Here is an 18876-nt window from a genome sequence, read left to right on the forward strand (position 1 = left end):
ATAATATACAACGTGACCAATAGATTATACATGGAATATAAAAGTAAAAGTAACCATAGCCCTCACAGGGTAGTACAAGCTATACTCTGCCCAAATGTTAGGGCTTTCATTTTATTTTACAATCACATACAAAACCTTTGATTGTTTTTGACATCATCTTCGACATTACTATCCACATCATGAACATCATCAAGCTGATTGATGATGGATATCACTGTCAGAAATATATTCACCAGTCATCTATGTCATATAGTCATGAGTTAATCACATCTTCACTGACACCACTGTCATATCCTCAGTCATGGCTTATTCTTATAATCATCACAGTTATTATCACAAAACAGCATGAGTGCTACAATCCTCATCATCACCAACACCAGCACCACCACCATTGTTATCATCGTCCCCATTGTTATCATAGTCGTCACCATCATCATCTTCATACTCATCATCATAATGGTCAAGACAATTTTGGTTGATATAGTTTACGTCTGTTGGATACAGAACACCCCAAACGTCAGCTAGTTTACATAACTGGCTTCAAGACAGCATACAACCACACTAGCAAAACAAAAAGGTGAACAGAAAACCTATACAATATATACACATACATAACTTAGGCATATATATTTTTTAACATTTATGGGTATAGTAAAAAAAACATTTCACAAATGAAAATAAATTAGAAAATAGACAGTTTATAAGTGTTTATATTTAAACAGGCAACACAAAGAAGCAAGCAAGATAATTACAAAATAACAAAAATGAATATGAACAAAAATCACATTGATGCATGAAACCTTCATGGACACCTTGCAGGCAGACACAAGAGGGGTGAGAGTAAAGTAGCTTCATTTGATAACTCTATGAGCACATACAAAACCAAGCTTATATCAGTCTTACAAAGGCCCTTTCACAGATTCTCTGATTTCACGGCTATTTAGTCCAAAAGTAGGTTTATGTTTCATCTCCTGCCTCCTCTTCTAGCAAATCACACTCCCCATCAAAAATAAACAAGGAAAGCACATTGAAAGTATGCACATTACAAAAAGATGTGGTCTACACAAACAACTGTCGTCAGTCCAGCTGAGTTATAACCTTGATGGACTGGACAAGAAAAACTGAACTGAACTGTAAATCTGCGGTACTGCAGTTCGCTGAGGCTGTCGGTTTCTGAGAGGACTTGGAGCACCAGAATGGAATGAATATGTGTTCTAGTGGAGGTTATGCTGCAAAATGTAACTTCCCGTCAATATCCCCAGCCCCTCCCCCACTGCCCCCCAAAGGACCTCCCGTCATCCTCCACTCACACACACACACACACACACACACACACACACACACACACACACACACACACACACACACACACTTCCTCTCCTCCTCCTCACCCATAACTCCTAAACCTGACGGTTCTCTCTCTCTCTCTCTCTCTCTCTCTCTCTCTCTCTCTCGCAAACAAACAAACAAACATATGAGCTGTGACCTTGGTGTGCCACGCAAATCTTTTGTCAGGGTTTGTAATTGTAAAGCACAGTGGTGTGGGCACACGCAGAGTGCACACATTCTGTTTGTTAAACTGCATACCATACGCACATCATAGACACACGTATGCATGTGGGCCCCTGTCGAAGCACTGGAATGGCAGTTGTGCTTTGCTCAGGTCATTCAGGAAATGAAATCCCCATAAAGACACAGGGAGGAGGAGGAGGAGCAGCAGGAGGAGGAGGTAGGAGGGAGCAGAGTGAGATGGAAGGGGACAACAGAAAGGTCGAGCTTGAGACATAATATTTCAGAGGAGCACACAAACACTCACACAGGCATGCACACACCGACGTGTGTGTAGTATCAGTGTTGTCCGTCTTTACTGTGCGCACGCGCATGTGTGTGTGCGTGCGGGAGCATGTGTGTGTGTGTGTGTGTGTGTGTGTGTGTGTGTGTGTGTGTGTGTGTGTGTGTGTTTGTCGATGTGCGCAAACACTCCAGAACAGTGCTGTCCTTGCAGTCCTGTTTCCTGTGGCCCCTAACCTACTCTCCTTCTGGGCCCCTAGGGGATTGGCCCCTGGGTGAGTCTGTCTAAGGTAAATTGTTAGTGACTTTCATCCTTAACATGTCCAACAACTTGCAGCACAGGTTCTGTTGGCTAGTGCAGTTTAAACATGGAATGTGACTTTGTATGTGTGTGTGTGTGTGTGTGTGTGTGTGTGTGTGTGTGTGTGTGCGTGCGGTATGGTGTGTGTGTGTGTGTGTGTGTGTGTGTGTGTGTGTGTGTGTATAGGGTGTATGTGTGTATGGTGTGTTTGTGTATGGTGGGGTTGGTGTTTGAGGTCACAGGTGGTGGATAAAACTGTCCCTCTTCACTTCTTGTTGGCGACCCGTCTCTTCCTGGTGGCCAGCATGTCGTAGAATGGGTCTCTGCTGATGCTAGCCCTGGAGGAGCCAATCAGAGGACAGGTTTGTGTTAGGACCCAATCAGAGGCTAAGTAATAACATTAAAGATCAGGAAATTACTGTTCAATAAAAAGCAGATCAAAGACCAGCAAATAACATAGTATATTAAAGAGCCAATCGAAAACCATGAAATGCAAAGTACATTAAACAGCAAATCAGGAAATGACATAGTTGAATGAACCAATCTGCCACCAAGCAAGGCCACTTGAGAGGAGTGGCTTGAGCATCTTTGATATGGAAATACTAGAAGCACATTGACACCAAAAGTTAGTTAGTGACCTAGTTTCCATGGTTCCTGAAATAACATGCTAACCCCTCGCACCATGAACACACACACGTTTACTTATATTTTCTTGCAGTGAGTTTCCAAGGCATACCTCACTGATTCCCTATTCTGGCAAGATATTGCCCATACACAGACACACACACACACACACACACACACTGCACACTTAGACTACACACATGATGAATCGCCACCTGCTGTGATAGTAGCAAAGCTAAAACAACAGTGCCATTTTCTCATTCTGTTCTGAGCCATTCAGGATCAGGCTTCCCCATACCATCAAAGCACCCACGTCAGGAAGCCATTTTGGCTCCAAATAGAAGCCGAGTTTCATGCATGCTAAATCCTGTTAGCACCGGCACAAAGCAAGAAGCAGGCTAAACATCTCTGATTCCCTCCACTCCATCCTTCACCAACATCGAGGCTCTGTAGCTCTATACACACACCATACTGTGATGTTTATGAATTTTTTTGGGCAGGAGGGGCATTTATGTCACACATTTTCCCACAAAACATTTTCCAAGGAACAAGAACCATAGAACAGTGAGTTTATTTTGACGGCTCACTAGAGCATTCCGCTCCGATCAACTGTGAAGCCATTTATCCAAAGTGTTTCTATTGTCCGTGGTGAACGTGTGCATCTGCCTGCTGCACCAGTAGAGCGGCAACTTACAGAAACTAGAGATGCATGAATCTATCGTCCCAAAGGCAAACGCATGAGCCCAGGCTAACGCATTAGTGCATATTATTGGTGTCTGTGCCCTAATTTTCCATTGAGCTCCACTCCCACTTCTACACACCCACAGACAAACACAAATACACACACAAACACACAAAATGCATCTATATGTGCATTTGTGGTTAAATGTTAACGGTTTGTGCGGTCATCTCTATTTTAATATGAATACATGCACTTTATTACAGTGAATTAGTGCTCTGCTGAGCCTTCTTGATTTTGCATTGCACCATCCATGTGGCCCGACATCACAAGACCAATACGCAAAAGCGAATTAGTCTGGGACCTCTCAGTTCATTTAGAATTCCAAGGGGCCTTATCAACGGACTCCAACACAAAGGCATATGGATGCAATTGGATTGACCTACAACCAATCAGAGCAACGAAACGTGTGACAAATCAGTAGCAGCCATCTTGGTTGTTTACGCCGGTGTTCCCAAAGGGCGCTGCTCTGTGCAGTCATCGTATCAACCCGCCCACCCCCAAATTAGATAAGCAGTTGTGATTGGCCCGACTCGGGCCAGGTCTGCTGGAAATATCTCTGATATAAGAACATGAGCTTGCAGATCGTCTGATACCTAGAATATTATCCGTGCAGGAAATTACACCCGGAGCTAATGTAACACCAGGGCTGTAGCTACCACACACACACAAACACAAACACATACACACACCCACACCCCTTACCTGCAACGCAAGCCCAGTGGACTGCCATCATACTATATACTCCCACAGTGCGTCTATAAATGTAACTAGAGTTTCCGCACGCGCGTTGCGCGCACTCAACCTCTAGTTGTAATTAAACCCATAGCTGTAATGTGGAAACCCCAGTCAATAATGTAACAAATTTCTGAGCGCATAATATAATAACATTTTGCCTATAATGTTACAACGTATAACATTTTGGTTCACCTATTACGTAATGAAGCACGCACTCATGTATTGTAATTTATTGTATGATGTGTACTTTTAGGGTTATAATAAGACCTATCTTTTAGCGTTCACCACAAATGACTCTTAAAAGCAGTGCCAACATTTAAATATTTTTTAACCATTCAGCGAACAAAAGGCAACAGGCTGATTATCATTTAGGGGGCCACTCAATGACATGCAGAAGCGTCATCAACACGCCCACTCAAGGGGTATGAGAAATACAGACTTTCTACTCCTCATTCACATGTAATTTCCTATGGAGAAAATACTACCTCAGGGCTAGTATTATTCAGGAGATTTTCAGGGTACAAATGTCAGGATATGTTGTTCACACATACGGCATCAGGAATATAGCAGGAGAATATCACAACTTACATGTGTGTCTGATAGCAGCTAGCTACCTGATGTGAGAGTTTAAGATGTTTTGTTTGTTTTTTTATCAGAAAAACATCATTGAGATTAAACATCTCTTCAAGTGACCTGGCCAAGACAGGCAGCACTAGCCTACAGTCACACATAGCCTACACACAAAACATTAGAAAAATAAAATAACTAAAACAGTCTGCATCAATATCCAAAGAGATTTCGGGAGGCTCAAGAACCATACTGTGTTACTGACGTTTTCGTTCTGTGTTATAGAGACGCTGTCTCTTTAAGATTGTGAGACTTTTTTGACATGCCGGTCGGTGCGATGTTAACGGTTTTAACGGTTTTTATATGATAAGTGGCACATGCGCACTTGGCCAAGTGTGGGGGAGTAACTTGTCCGACAGGCCTGCTATTATATAGTAGTAAGATTACCCAATTAAGAGTAAAACAGGGTACGTCACATCTTAATCTGGAGTCCAGTAGTGCAGCTATGGCAGAACCTTTGGTGGGAGACAGCACAGAGCCTAAAGGCTGGTTTATACTCCTCTGTAAAGTGCTGTACGTAGACACAGAGAGCCCTCTCCGTCGTCGGAGACCCTGTCGGAGTCCCTCTCCGTAGTTATATGTGCGCATCCAATATTTTTAACTATCCGTCGAAACAATGGAGATGGACGGAGAAGGCAAGGGCTGTGATATTTCCGTATCACGTGGCCTACGTGAGACGTGGAAGCCAGTGAACAACAGATTGTTCATTTAATCCCTTGTCAAGTATTTATTTAAAGTACCTGGCCCAATCCAAACTGTTTTCCAAGGAGTAGTTCCCAGATGGTTCTGTCTAACAAACCATCTTGCATGTCAGGTTTACGTCTACACAGTGCTGATTTGATACTTTTACAGACACTTCTTTACAGTTTACTACTGCTGGCTGAGTTTGTGTTGGCCAAATACGCACCTACTGATCTCTGCCTCCAACAACGCAATGGGTCAACACAAACATGAAGCGAAAGAAAGAAAACCGACTATTTTTTAAAAGAGGCATTTTTTACCCTGGAACTTATTGACTACAAGTCAAATGTCATATATTATCGATTTACTATTTGTCCTCCATGTCCTCAAAGACCACTACCGTTAGACTGTGGACATTGGGCATTGAACCCAGTACATTTCGGCTGGGAGTATACTACCTGGTCCGAGGTGAGCACTAGGGAGGCGGTCTTACTTGATGGATTTGATCCACTCCTCCTTCTCCTCCGGCGTGGGCGCCGATATCCTGTACACCACGTGGTTGCCCTCGACGACACGACCGTCTGCTTCCGTTTTGCAGGCCTTGATCACCTGACCCTTGTGGTTGGGGTTGTACAGCTCAAAGCAGTTCTATTGGTGGACAGGAGAAGGGGAGAAGGAGAAAAGGGGAGAAGGGGAGAAGGAAGGGGAGGTGATGTCAGAGGAGCTGAAGGAGAACCATTTAAGCCGTGTCTCAACGTAAGCCATGACGTCATCATGACATCATTGTGATGGAAGACGGTGAGGGTTCGGGCACCAATGCTGCTGCTGCGCTCTGGCCATGATGGTCAAGATGATCAAGTTGATATCTCAACTGTGATGTCACCACAAACATCCGGACATCGTTTGGCTCACAACACTGCTCAGCATCTTTCTATAAATAGACTGAATGACAGAGGTAGAATTTAAATGGAGTTTGGAATGAGCTCAGGAATTCAAGGAGTGATTTGCAGTGTGTTGGAAGCCACTTAGAGAGCTGAGCTTTGCAGAGGAGTGGTGCTTCTCAGGTAACGCTTGATGATAAATAACAGATAGAGCTGTTATGTATACTGGTGTTGGTGTCCTGCCGAGGTCCTTTAGGAGAGCTTAAATACCAACCAGAAGAGGAGTGGGTATCTTATAATCTCATTCAAATACCTAATAGCCTAATAGTTAGTACATGTAACCTATACCTATTACTTTTCTGGTCATGTAAAGGATAATGCAGTGTACGGTCAATAATGTTTACCTCTACTGTCAAAAAAGTAACCAGCAACCATCTGATCGTTCACGTCCGACCAATCAGACCTGACCTTTATGAGATTGTGAGAGGGAATAATGTTAAAGGGGAACCGTCTCTCTCGTCTATTCTCTAACATGAGAAAGTATTGCCTCATACACGTGTTGTGACCATTGACGTCATTTGTTCACAATTCTGTCTAAGCCGAGCGTGAAGTTCCCCTTTAAGGATAAGTCGATTGTTATTAAAGAAAACCACCCACTTGCTTCCGGGGCTCATCCACCTCCCTGATGCTCAGGTTCTCCAGTGGAATGATGCCGCGGGGCTCCTTGTCCTGGAGGAGGAGGAGGAGGAGGAGGAGATATGGAGCGGGAGCAGAGCAGAAGAGAGGAGAGGGGGTGGGGAGGAGGAGGGGAGAGGGGAGGAGGAGATGGCGAGGTGAGGAGAGTAGAGGAGAGGAGGAAGAGAGGGAGAGGGTAGAGAAGGTGAGGTGGGGGTCGGAGGAGGAGGGGAGAGGGAGAGTAGAGAGGAGAGAATAAGAGACCAGAGGAGAGGTAAAGAGAAGAGAAGAGACAAAGTGTTAGAGAGGACAAACATGTTTTGCTCCCACTTGAATTGAACCTTAATTTCTCTGTCACCCCTTGTTCCTATCTCTTTAACGTGTCTGTGGGTGCACTCAAACGTGTGTGTGCACATGTGCTGTGCATGTGCGTGAACCGGCATGTGTGTGTGTGTGTGTCCAGGGGACAGGACGTAATGACAGTGTCCTGGTGGATAATACCAGGGTAGCGGGAGGACATTGCTGACAGAGCAGCTAGCACAGATAAGCACCAATGAGAAGGGAGAACCACACTCACGAACACACTCACGCTTTCCCATTAGACAGTAAAAACGAATGGAAGACTTACTGCACTTTTGTGTATATAGGAGCACAACACGCAATCCTGCCCCCAACAGACACATACTAAAAAGCTGATAAATATATGTACAAGCAGTAAAAACTAAAAACCACATGCACATATGTGTGTGTGTTAAAACTGTAAACATGAAGGCTTACTGTGGTGTATTCAAAGTAGTAAAGGCAGTTGTCAGTCAGGATGAACCACCGTCGCTTCCAGGTTTTTACTCGGCCCCCTGACAGGAAGTGAGCACAGGAAGGATTAGGAAGTGACCAAAAGGTGAAGGACTGGTGGGCACCCCCAGACAGGAAGTGGTCTGACTGGGATGTCCCTAAACCTGTGCTAAATACATGAAAAGTGAATGATCTATACATGAAGATATCATACCGTTTCTAAAACCGAAAGAGTATCATTTGTAATTATGAATGAAAAAGAATCATATTAGTATAAGCTAAAATAAATATGTAATATCTAAAAATATGCAAAAAATTCAGGCAAACCATCAATTTTCTTCTTAGATTCCAACCTCATTAGGACTATGTTTCATTAAAATAATGCATTATTCACTTGCATCATATTAATATTGTACTGCCAGCGAAGAATGAATTCTGTGAATGCACACACACACACACACACACACACACACACACACACACAAACACAAAGAGAGAAAGAAACACATGTACACGTGTCGATGAGGACTGTACACATACGAAGCGATCCAACAAAATACTCTAGAGTAAGATTCTTTAGCACAGGACCACCATAACAACAGCATCAGTACAACCAAAGACAATGTTTCTCTTTTTGTCTGTGAGCAGAAAGCAGGAGGGCTTGCGCAACAGCCCCATGTGGCATGTAAGTATATGCACACATGTCAACACACACATTAACTCAGGAGTCCCGGTACAATGCAACAGCAGACGGAGACAGAGATTAAGAGGCTGAGAACAATTACTATTGGAGATACTAAAAGTAAAAGTGCTACATGCATAAATGTCAGAGATGTGGCTCACACATGCTGTTGGCTCTGCATGTATGTGTGTAGCATACATACATACTTTAGCATACTCTGTCTTCTGCTGCTATGCTGAAAGTGACATATAACTACACTGTCAAAACACAATGACAGGGTGGTCCTCTCTATTTAAGCGTGTCTTTTAAACTCAAATCTCCGCCCTGGGAGAAGAGGAATCCTGTTTTATCCGTTAGTTTTTCTTTTTATGACCAGTGTTTTCCATCAATCGTTCAAGTTCTCCAGGAATCAGTTTGCAAAAGTAAAAATTTGAGAAATATTACTGGAATATTCCTGGGAATACAACTGGAAGTATTACTGGAATAGTGAGAGAGGAAACACAGGAGAATGTTATTGTGCTGGTTATGTAAACCATGCTGGGTTTATCTGCATAGACTACGTATATATACACATATGCTCGGTTCGATAAGTCTATAGAGACCTTCCATAGGCGTTATTGGAATGTTACAATTAAACGCTCTGTGTTTGTTTTCTGTGCATGTGTGCATGAGTGAATGTGTGTGTGTGTGTGTGTGTGTGTGTGTGTGTGTGTGTGTGTGTGTATGCGTGTGTGAAAAAACCACAGTGAAGCCGCCTGCAGCAGCATGTCCACCTCTGAAAGGGCAACAAACAAACGTCATGGTAACTGAGCACCACGGTGGATCAGGAAGTGGACACCAGGAGAAACTCATTGGGCTGTACAGTTTCAAAGACTCATTAAGGCCCTTTGCTGGGCAGTTGAGGGGGAGTCATGCATGCAAAACCATGAGGTGAGTACAGAGTGTAGAGAGACGGAGGTGTGCTAATACAAAACACATGCAAGCACACAGAACTCTTAGGTCTCAAAGGACACAAATGAGCAGTTCCAAAAACTCTCCGAGCACACTTTTCAACACACACCCACACCCACACCCACACTGACTCACACACACACACACACACACACACACACACACACACACACACAGACACACACACTCACACTCACACTCAAAAATACTCACACACACATTAAAATATACACATTTTAACACACGCAAAACTTAAATACACACATTTAAGCACACTCGCACAAAAGACACATTCATCTAAATCCATACACACACTCACACACAAACACATTCCAAGCAAATACCATTTAGCACATATGTACAATTCCATCTCCTGTGTCTAATCCACAGATATTTATGATGATTCATGTGGTGTATTTACTGTTAAGGTGTGTTGCCAGGTGTGCACAAACACTGGCTTCAAAACAAATTACACATACTGAATCCAAATAACCAAGGTTTTATGTCCAACCACTACCTGGTCCCTAATGACCTGTCTCTGTACTCACTGTCGAACCCCAACCTGCTCCTTAATGATCTGTATCAGTATCCACTGTCTAAACCCTACCTGGTCACTAACGACCTGTCTGTGTACTCACTCTCTAACTCTTACCTGATCCTTAATGACCTGTATCTATACTCACTGTCTAACCCCTTCTTGCTCCTTAATGACCTGTCTCTGTACTCACTGTCTAACCCCTACCTGCTCCTTGATGACCTGTCTATGTATTAACTGTCTTAGGCCTGGGCAATAAAACAATAAATTATCGTATTGTGATAGACTTTTGATTAATATTAATATAAAACATGTTCAATATATATCGATAAGAGACTGGACCACCGAATCTAGCAGCTGGGTTTGTTACACAAATGCGGTTTCATACTTATTTACAATATTTGAGTGTTTTTCATTGTTGTATCGACATTGGAGTATTTATCAATGAAGAACAGTGGAAGGTCATATTAAGTGTTAAACAGAAGTGTTTAAATCCATCATGGTAATTCCTAGTCTTTTTAGGTCATTAAAATTATCAATAGTTATCGATATCGATCAATATGATCAAGTTATATCGTGATATGTCTTTCAGCCATATCGCCCAGGCCTAGTTTAAACCCTACCTTAATAGACCTCTGAAGAATAAGTCCCGCCTCCGAAGCTCTGGTTCCCTCGGTCAAATGTCTATGGGAAATAACATGGGGTTTTTGAATGATCGTACATAACAAACTCTGTAGGTGGCGAAAAAGTAAAAGCTGCGTCACGTTTTGAACTACACACATTTTCCATCTAGTTTCGACTCGCTTTTTGGATTGTCTGTGCCGTTAAAGTAGTAAACGATTATAAATGCTATTTTAACGGCACTGACAATCCAAAAAGCCAGTCGGAACTAGATGGAAAATGTGTGTAGTTCAAAACGTGACGCACCTACAGAGTTTGTTATGGACGATCATTCAAAAACCTCATGTTATTTCCCATAGACATTTGACTGAGGGAACCGGGAGCCTCGGAGGCGGGACTTATTCTTCAGAGGTCTATGACTTGTATCCCGGTGACCCAAATCGCTTTTCACTGTAGGTCACTTTGGATGGAAGCAGGTGATAGTACTCACAGCTCTATATTTAATCACTATACTAACTCTCCGATGTGACTGAGAGCCAGATCATATTCGAGGGGCCTGGTTGACATTCACCTAGTTTGAGAAGCCAGCCCTCTCGGTCCGGGTTGAAGAAGGTGTGTGTGAGGTCGTTCCCGTCGTCCTCCGGGATCTTAAAGGGTTCACTTTTTATGCTCTCGTACAGATTCTGGGTATGAAACAAAGAGAGAGCGACAGAGAGAGAGAGAGAAAGAGAAAGAGAGAGAAAGAGAAAGAGAGAGAGTGAGAGAGACAGAGAGAGAGAGAGAGAGAGAGAGAGAGAGAGAGAAAAAAGGGAAAGAGATGTAAAGACTTGATTTGAGCTCACGCATCGTTCCCTCCAGCCGGAACAACACCCTGAGAAGTCTGTATTCACGACACATACAGCATGACTGTGAAACACGCTATTTCAGGGTCTTACCAACAAGGTGCGAGACATCACCGTCACATACACATACATTCACATATATTCCGTCAAAGGAGAGAAAGTAAGAGAAGAGAAGTTGTACAGTATGAATGAATTTGCCTGATAACTCTCTTAATCCTTCTCCAGTCCAAGGGCACTTTAAAGGCATTTAATAATGTTTTTTTGTTGTTTTTGTTGTTGCTGTTGTTGTGTTGGTAATCTTTAAATGGTGTAGAGTAGAGTCAGCCTTAATGCTGATCCACCAATACAGACCCCTACAAACATATTCACAAACAACTGCATTCACACACACACACACACACACACTTAAAAAACTCAACCTCACACACACATACAGACACACACACAACTTGAGTACTAGTGTTGTACTAGTACTAGTGTACTCCCCCCCCCCCCCCCCCCCCATACCCAACTTGACATCCACACACACACACACACACACACACACACACACACACAAAGACACACACACACATACACACACACTCTCTCCTCACCCGGAGCAGGTCCTCTGGCAGGTCGCCCCCCTCGTTGATGCCTCTGTTCATGGAGATGAAGCGCTCCACGGGGGGCTTGTCGCGCACGTTGGGGTTGTGGAGGCTGGTGTTCAGCATGATGATGGCGAAGGACAGCACGTAGCACGTGTCTGGGGGGGGGGGCAGAACAAACACACGTCACACGTGTGACGTCACACACATGACGTCACACAGAAGACAGTCCACCAGGGAGGGCTCGTTTTCAAAATGGTGTGTCGTTCCGTGATTCAGTTTATTCAATCAAATGAGAAAGATGGGAAGGGGGCGTGGCACTCGGGACCCTTTCGCACTACAGGTGAGTTAGCGGCAGGGTAGTGGCAGGTGCCAATTACTAATTGTACCACGGGGGAGATCCAGCAACCCGATTGGTCAACTAGACCTTTGGCTTTACATTTAGCGTGGAAGCAGCCCTAGTGGTGCTCAAGTGACTCATCACTATGAGTATTACTCCGCCACTGATATTAGCATATTAGTCAGACCCCATGTTAGTTGTATATCATTATAACCTAGGCTAAAAATAAAAAATATATATTTATTTTGAGAACGGATTGCCCTCAAAAGGAGCACGTCCTGATGATTTAACATTTTTCCTTGTGGAAAATTATAAACATTCAAATCAAGTTTCTGTTACACTATTCCATTTACTGAATTGCTACATGACATCAGCCCTAAAAATCACTTCCTCTGAGTAGAATCGTCTTCGGTCGGCTAATGCAGTGACCTTGACCAATACAACTCATGTCGGTCACCAATACATTCTATACAATAATCAATAATTTTGTTGGTCATCATTATCACCCTTATTATTATGAGCCCGGATGGACTCGGTGATTGGATGAATCAGCTGTCTATCTAGATGAGGGTCTGCTGCCTGTTGACCTTGCCCTGCCTGCTAAGAGTGAGATATTAATCAAGTAAGCTTCCCGCTTTTCTAGGTCACAAACGTGATCCCATTTGCAACAGATAGGACATCCCAAGGACATATATCTGTCTGTCTGTCTGTCTGTCTGTCTGTTTATATGTCTATCCATCTATGTATCCATCCATCAGTCCATCCATCTGTCTGTCCATCCACCCCATCTATTTCTCTCTCTATCATGCAATCCGCACATCCAATACACTTGAAACGCCATAAATAATTCAGAACACACGTGTTACTCTGTTTGCCCTACTTCTAACCCATTCACACATGCTTACACACACATACACACACACACACACACACACACACACACACACACATACTTACATTACACACACTTGGAACATCTTACGCCATCCCAATCCCATTAATATGGATGACCCCCCCTGCCTCCCCCCCCGCTCAGTACATCTCCAACTGCCACAATCAGGAAGGGACGGGAGAGGGTAGGTGGGGAGGATGCGTCACCGGTCAATACTCCCGTCACCAATCATTACCACCGACCACCAACATGGATATGTACACACTAGGCTGAGAGGGGACCCTGAATTGTAGCGTTCAACTGCAATGCAATTACCATTCCTTTATTGCGCTCTGCATGGCAGTTAACAATCCCTCCCCGGAGCGAGAAGAATGAGGCCCGGACAAGAAGAACCACAACAAAGTGAGGTTACTGAGGTTTGGACAAACAGTGATGCCGTATTCAGCGCAATATCAAACACATCCTCCCTCTGTCGGAAGTCCCTCCGTACCTCTGTCCCTCCGGCTGTTAAATCCTTGCAACTGGAGCAGATAACGCTCCCCCTGAAGCCTGCTCATAAGTCCAATAACACTCTCGCCAAAAACACTCATTTGGTGCACCCCATTACAGGCCTTCGGTCGGGAGATGAGAACGCCCGGAACGAGGTTACATGCACACAAGGAGATGGAATGAGATATTCCGATGGATCCATCAGAGCGGAGGACTACCTCAAGGCCCTTGCTAGAGGATGGTTTGTCACTTGGTTCCACGTGGGAGGGACGTATAGGAATAATACACTGTAATAAAGAGAGCCTCTGTAGAGGTTTTGGAGGCTGGGGGATTGATCTGTGTCTGGGGTAGGGGGGGATGGAGGAGGAGGGAGGGGGGATGGGAGGAAGGCTGGTCAAGTACTGTTTTCTATCCTGAGACATCTGGCCGCCTGCTTTATTTGACTCAGTGTGTGTGTGTGTGTGTGTGTGTGTGTGTGTGTGTGTGTGTGTGTGTGTGTGTGTGTGCGGGTGTGGTACCTGTGGACTGGAAGACACCTGGATTACATCCACAGTATCTGGAGGCAAAGGCCTCCATCATGCGGTCGATCTTCTGGGCTTCGCCAGGGAGTCTGAAGCTCCACAGGAACTGCCTGCAGACGCATAACAGTAGGGAGGAAGGAGAGATAGGATAGAAGGAAGGAAGGAAGGAAGGAATGAATGAAGGAAAGAAAGAAGGTACTCGATTTAAGAGTGACAAAATACTTCAACGGTGTGTATTCATAGAAGTATTTGAATAGCATTTTAGCATGCACGCACGCGCATACATACACTCAAAATAAACACTGCTCACCTTAAAGCTTGTACTAAATTGAGGTCAGCAAACTCGTGCAGCTCAACAAACGCCTGCAGCACCTTGATGTTGAAGTCATCCCTGAGCAGCACAGAAGGGCGGGAAAGACAACGATTATCGTCGGAAAACTTCTGAGATCCAACAGGAGAAACATTAACATAACATAACATAAACATGGATCTATTAAAAAAGGGGAATCTTCAGGAACACAAATGAGCCACGGCTGATAGGAATGTTCTAGGGGTATCGAAGAAACTGCGACACTGTTAAATATCACAGGCCGCGTACAGCAGGGAGCTGAATCTGGATAATGTTATTGATATTATGGATTCATGAGAATATCCTAAAATTTCCAATGATACCACCGTCATTAATGTGTTAATCACAGGTACTGACTGTCGTTCTGGCTTAGGCTGCCATGTTGTTTTAACATTTACATTTACATCCAGGGCACTTTTATCCTAAGCAACTTACAACGGCTCATACATGATATTCACACACCGATGGTGGAGTTAACCATGCAAGGCGACATTCTTGCTCAGGGAGACCTCGACACTCAGCTAAGAGGAGCCGGGGCTCGAACTTGCAACCTGCCGGTTACAAGTCAACCCTCTCTACCTCCGGAGCGAAGCAGACCCAAACCGCCCCAAACCCCATTGATTTCCCACCAATAACAAACCACATGTAGGTATAAACAGGGTTCCTCCTCCAGCTCCATAAATCCAGTCCCGTCTATGTGTACCAACTACTCCAGAAGAGTAGGATGGAAGACAAGAAGGGGGGGGGAGGAAGGGAGGGCCCATTCCAGCCTCCCCAGAGAAGGGAGGAGGTGGGAGAGAATTATAGCTTGGAGGGGGTGGGGGTGGGGGGGGATTCCTTACCGTTCCCCCAAGTAGTCTCCGATGACCGTTTTGTTGAGGCCTTCACCTTTGTAGAGGAACTGAGCGATGTCCTCGGGGGTGTGCTGGAGAAGATCGTTCTCCAGGAGGAACTGGATGCCCTGCGGAGACACACGTGCACACGCACACACACACACACACACGCACACACACACACACACACACACACACACACACACACACACACACACACAAATACATACACACAAATACATACACACAAATACATAAACACACACACATACACATATACACAAACACACACAAACACACACATGAAATCCATTGCAATCACAAGTTATTTTTGTCTAACAATGTCCTTTTATTCCTTCAAGCTGATTTAATGAGTTGAGTGCTTTTTCACTCCTGGCTACTGAGCTAGGCAGCTGACCAATTACTGTACACTCATGTGGCCAAACCAGGCCCCTCACATTAGGGGGCGATGATGCCTATGGACCGCGTTTCGATTCTTCGGGAAGTACAAAACAGCGAGGGGGCGGAGCGTCTGACCTGAGTTCATCGGCTGAATTTTAGATGTATATTAACATACTCCTTTAAAAGTTCCTGACAATATACCTGGTAGGTGTGTGGGGCATACAACCCTCTGTGATTTGTTATGGTTATTTTTAGGGCTGTCAAAATTAGCACGTTAATAATGCGCAACGCAATCTTATTTCAACAAGATTAATAAAAATGTACGCATTAATGCACATTCTCTGTTTTTTTTTAAAGGTTTTGACCACAGAATGTCAACATTCATATCAGAAATCATTTTTGTTTTTAGTTCCACTTACTTTACATTCAATTAAACTTGCAGTAAGTGATTGCCTGATTACAATTGCAGTAAGTGATAATTCCCAAATCTGTGGTGCTACTTATTTGAATTTAACTACACTTAGTAGTAACTGTTGGTTTACAATTGTACTAATTAACTGCCTGTTTACAAATCCCAAATCTGTGGTGTTCCGTAAGTTTCATATTCAACCTACACTGAGTGAGTCAATAATACTCAAGATCACTTGGTCTAGATTTTGCTTATTAAGTACATTTGGTATGAATGATAATGTGTCATTCCATTTGATAATCTCATTTAACTTCAATTGGAGTGGATTTAAAATATATTTTAATTATTATATATTATTTGAATTTAAAAAATGTGATTAATTGCGAGTTAACTACTATGTGATTAGTCGCGGTTAAAAAAAAAAATAGTTTGACAGCCCTAGTTATTTTACATTTTAACATCCTGTTGGCCATCGCTTTAAATCTACATGGACGAAATGTCATATGTTTTGACTGTAGTCAAATAAATGCACTGCTTTTTAAATGGAGTTTAGCAGACCTCATATGGCCAAACTACATCTTCATATGTACCCATTTTTTCTCTATAAAGATTGTCTGAAGACGTTTACTTTGAAGATTTACGGACTGCACATTACCTGCGCCTTGCAAAATCTTACCATGGCCATGCTCTGATTAAAACATCTACTCAATGCTTAGCTTAGAGTGTCTAACTACCTTTTAATTTAGCTACAAATTCATTGTCAGCCACTGGATTAAAGCATCTGCTGAATGAGCAAACATTTAGACAGTTCCTGAGGTTTGAGGTTTAGAATATGACAGCTGACCCTATGCAAGGATACAAGAACAACAACAGGAAACATATCAGTGTGGTTTACTACGCTGTCTAATTAGATCATGTTGAAAATGTAATTTCATATCCACTATAAAAAATACCGGCCGACCGTAACTCAATAGGACCTTTTCAATTTAATTTGAGAAGCAAGAGGATGCCTGACCTTTTTGGGGTCCATGTTGAATTTCTTTCTTCCCATGGCAATCTGTTTGTTTCTTTGTGTCGTTTTGCTGTAATCAAGAAAACAGACACAAGCGTACATGATTAGACACCAACCCCAGTTTTTGTTTTTCAGTTATTGATCAAATTATTTTGATACATGAATGTTTTGTTACATGAATGGTTAGTATTCCTCTTCATGAATACAGGCAGATGGAGAAATACATAGCTGAAAATGGGTTTGACCTGTCTGTCAACCAGCCGTCTTGCTTTTTGAAAGGTTTGTATTTCCCTGTAAAATTTCCCTTTCAACAACCATCTATTTCAAGAGATCTTTGCATGCACCCCACATGAAAATAGCCACCTGCGCAGGTGTGTGTGTGTGTATTCTTTTGCCCCCTCGCCATCTGCACAGAAACGCTGTCACCCTCCCCGCTAAACCAACCAATCAGCACCTTGGTCTAAATGGAGCATGTTTAGACAATGTTTGGTCAGCGATTACTTCCGTTTCCCTCTTCAAACACATGCAAGTTACACACACACACACACACTGATGACAGGTGTGAGGCTCGGGGGAGTGAGCGATTGAACGAGGTTGAAGGAGGAAAGAGAGGGAGAAGAGAGGGTAAGATACAATAGAAAAGCTCAAAGGGTGAAGTCTTACCTATCCCCTACGCAGGTTAACTGCTCGATCTCAGTCATCACTTCTGCAATTTCAAACTTTAACCGCTGCAATGGAGAAGATAAGCAAATTAGCTTGCATGCTAGCTACAACCGCTCGACCCATTGGGTTTAAACCAAAGAACATAGCCATGTCGGGACAGAGGTGAAATAGTGATAGTCTTGACTGTGAAACATAAATACAGCCAAGCTGCACTGGCGCTTTATGTGCTCTGTTACAACAAAAGGATTCTTATTCTTGTTTGTGTCACGCTACCACAAACATGAGACAAAATTCAGGCTCTGTATGCTTTATACTGGGGCTTTATACTGACACTTCAAATAAGACAAAGGCTCGACCAATGAAACACAGCCCTGCGACATAGTGCCCAAACATGAATTAGCTTTTGTATCATTGTGTCATGTTTTCTATATTTTATTTATATATTTTTTTCCATCATATGCCATGTTGCACATTGATATAAAACGCTGACAGCAACACTAATATTGGTTCATGTCCTAAAGCTACCTGTTAATATGCTGTTATTTTAAAGGCCCTTTCACACCTATAGTTGATGTATAGTATGTGTGTGATGTGATATATAGTGGGGATGATTAACAGTATATGTGATGTGATGTATAGTTGGGTCGGTGTGTAGTATGGATTTGATGTATAGTGGGATTGGTGTGTATTATATGTGATGTGATGTATAGTGGGGTTGATGTGTAGTATGGATGTGATGTATAGTGGGATTGGTGTGTATTATATGTGATGTGATGTATAGTGGGGTTTGTGTGTAGTATATGGGATGTGATGTGTAGTTGGCTTGCAGTGTATCGGATGTGTTGTAAAGCTGGGTTGACGGGATGGTGGCATTGCATAACAGCATCATCTGAACGGTG

The 18876-nt window shown here is 43.3% G+C and overlaps 1 protein-coding gene across 1 annotated transcript in view; it reads right to left on the minus strand.

Annotated features, from left to right (window-relative positions):
- Positions 1-1329: 1329 nt before the first annotated feature.
- The window catches only part of cyth3b (cytohesin 3b), a 36692-nt gene continuing 19145 nt past the window's right edge, over positions 1330-18876 (minus strand). The window contains exons 3-13 of the mRNA XM_084471835.1: positions 17978-18042; positions 17318-17384; positions 15501-15619; positions 14620-14700; positions 14307-14419; positions 12077-12225; positions 11210-11321; positions 7835-7911; positions 7040-7111; positions 5995-6149; positions 1330-2430 (exon numbers count right to left, since the gene is read on the minus strand). Coding sequence (XP_084327961.1) covers positions 2358-2430; positions 5995-6149; positions 7040-7111; positions 7835-7911; positions 11210-11321; positions 12077-12225; positions 14307-14419; positions 14620-14700; positions 15501-15619; positions 17318-17384; positions 17978-18042 — 1083 coding nt within the window. The 3' untranslated portion in view covers positions 1330-2357. The remainder of the gene's footprint in view (positions 2431-5994; positions 6150-7039; positions 7112-7834; positions 7912-11209; positions 11322-12076; positions 12226-14306; positions 14420-14619; positions 14701-15500; positions 15620-17317; positions 17385-17977; positions 18043-18876) is intronic.

Source organism: Micromesistius poutassou, assembly GCF_964030765.1.
Source record: "Micromesistius poutassou genome assembly, chromosome: 1".
Taxonomy (NCBI): domain Eukaryota; kingdom Metazoa; phylum Chordata; class Actinopteri; order Gadiformes; family Gadidae; genus Micromesistius; species Micromesistius poutassou.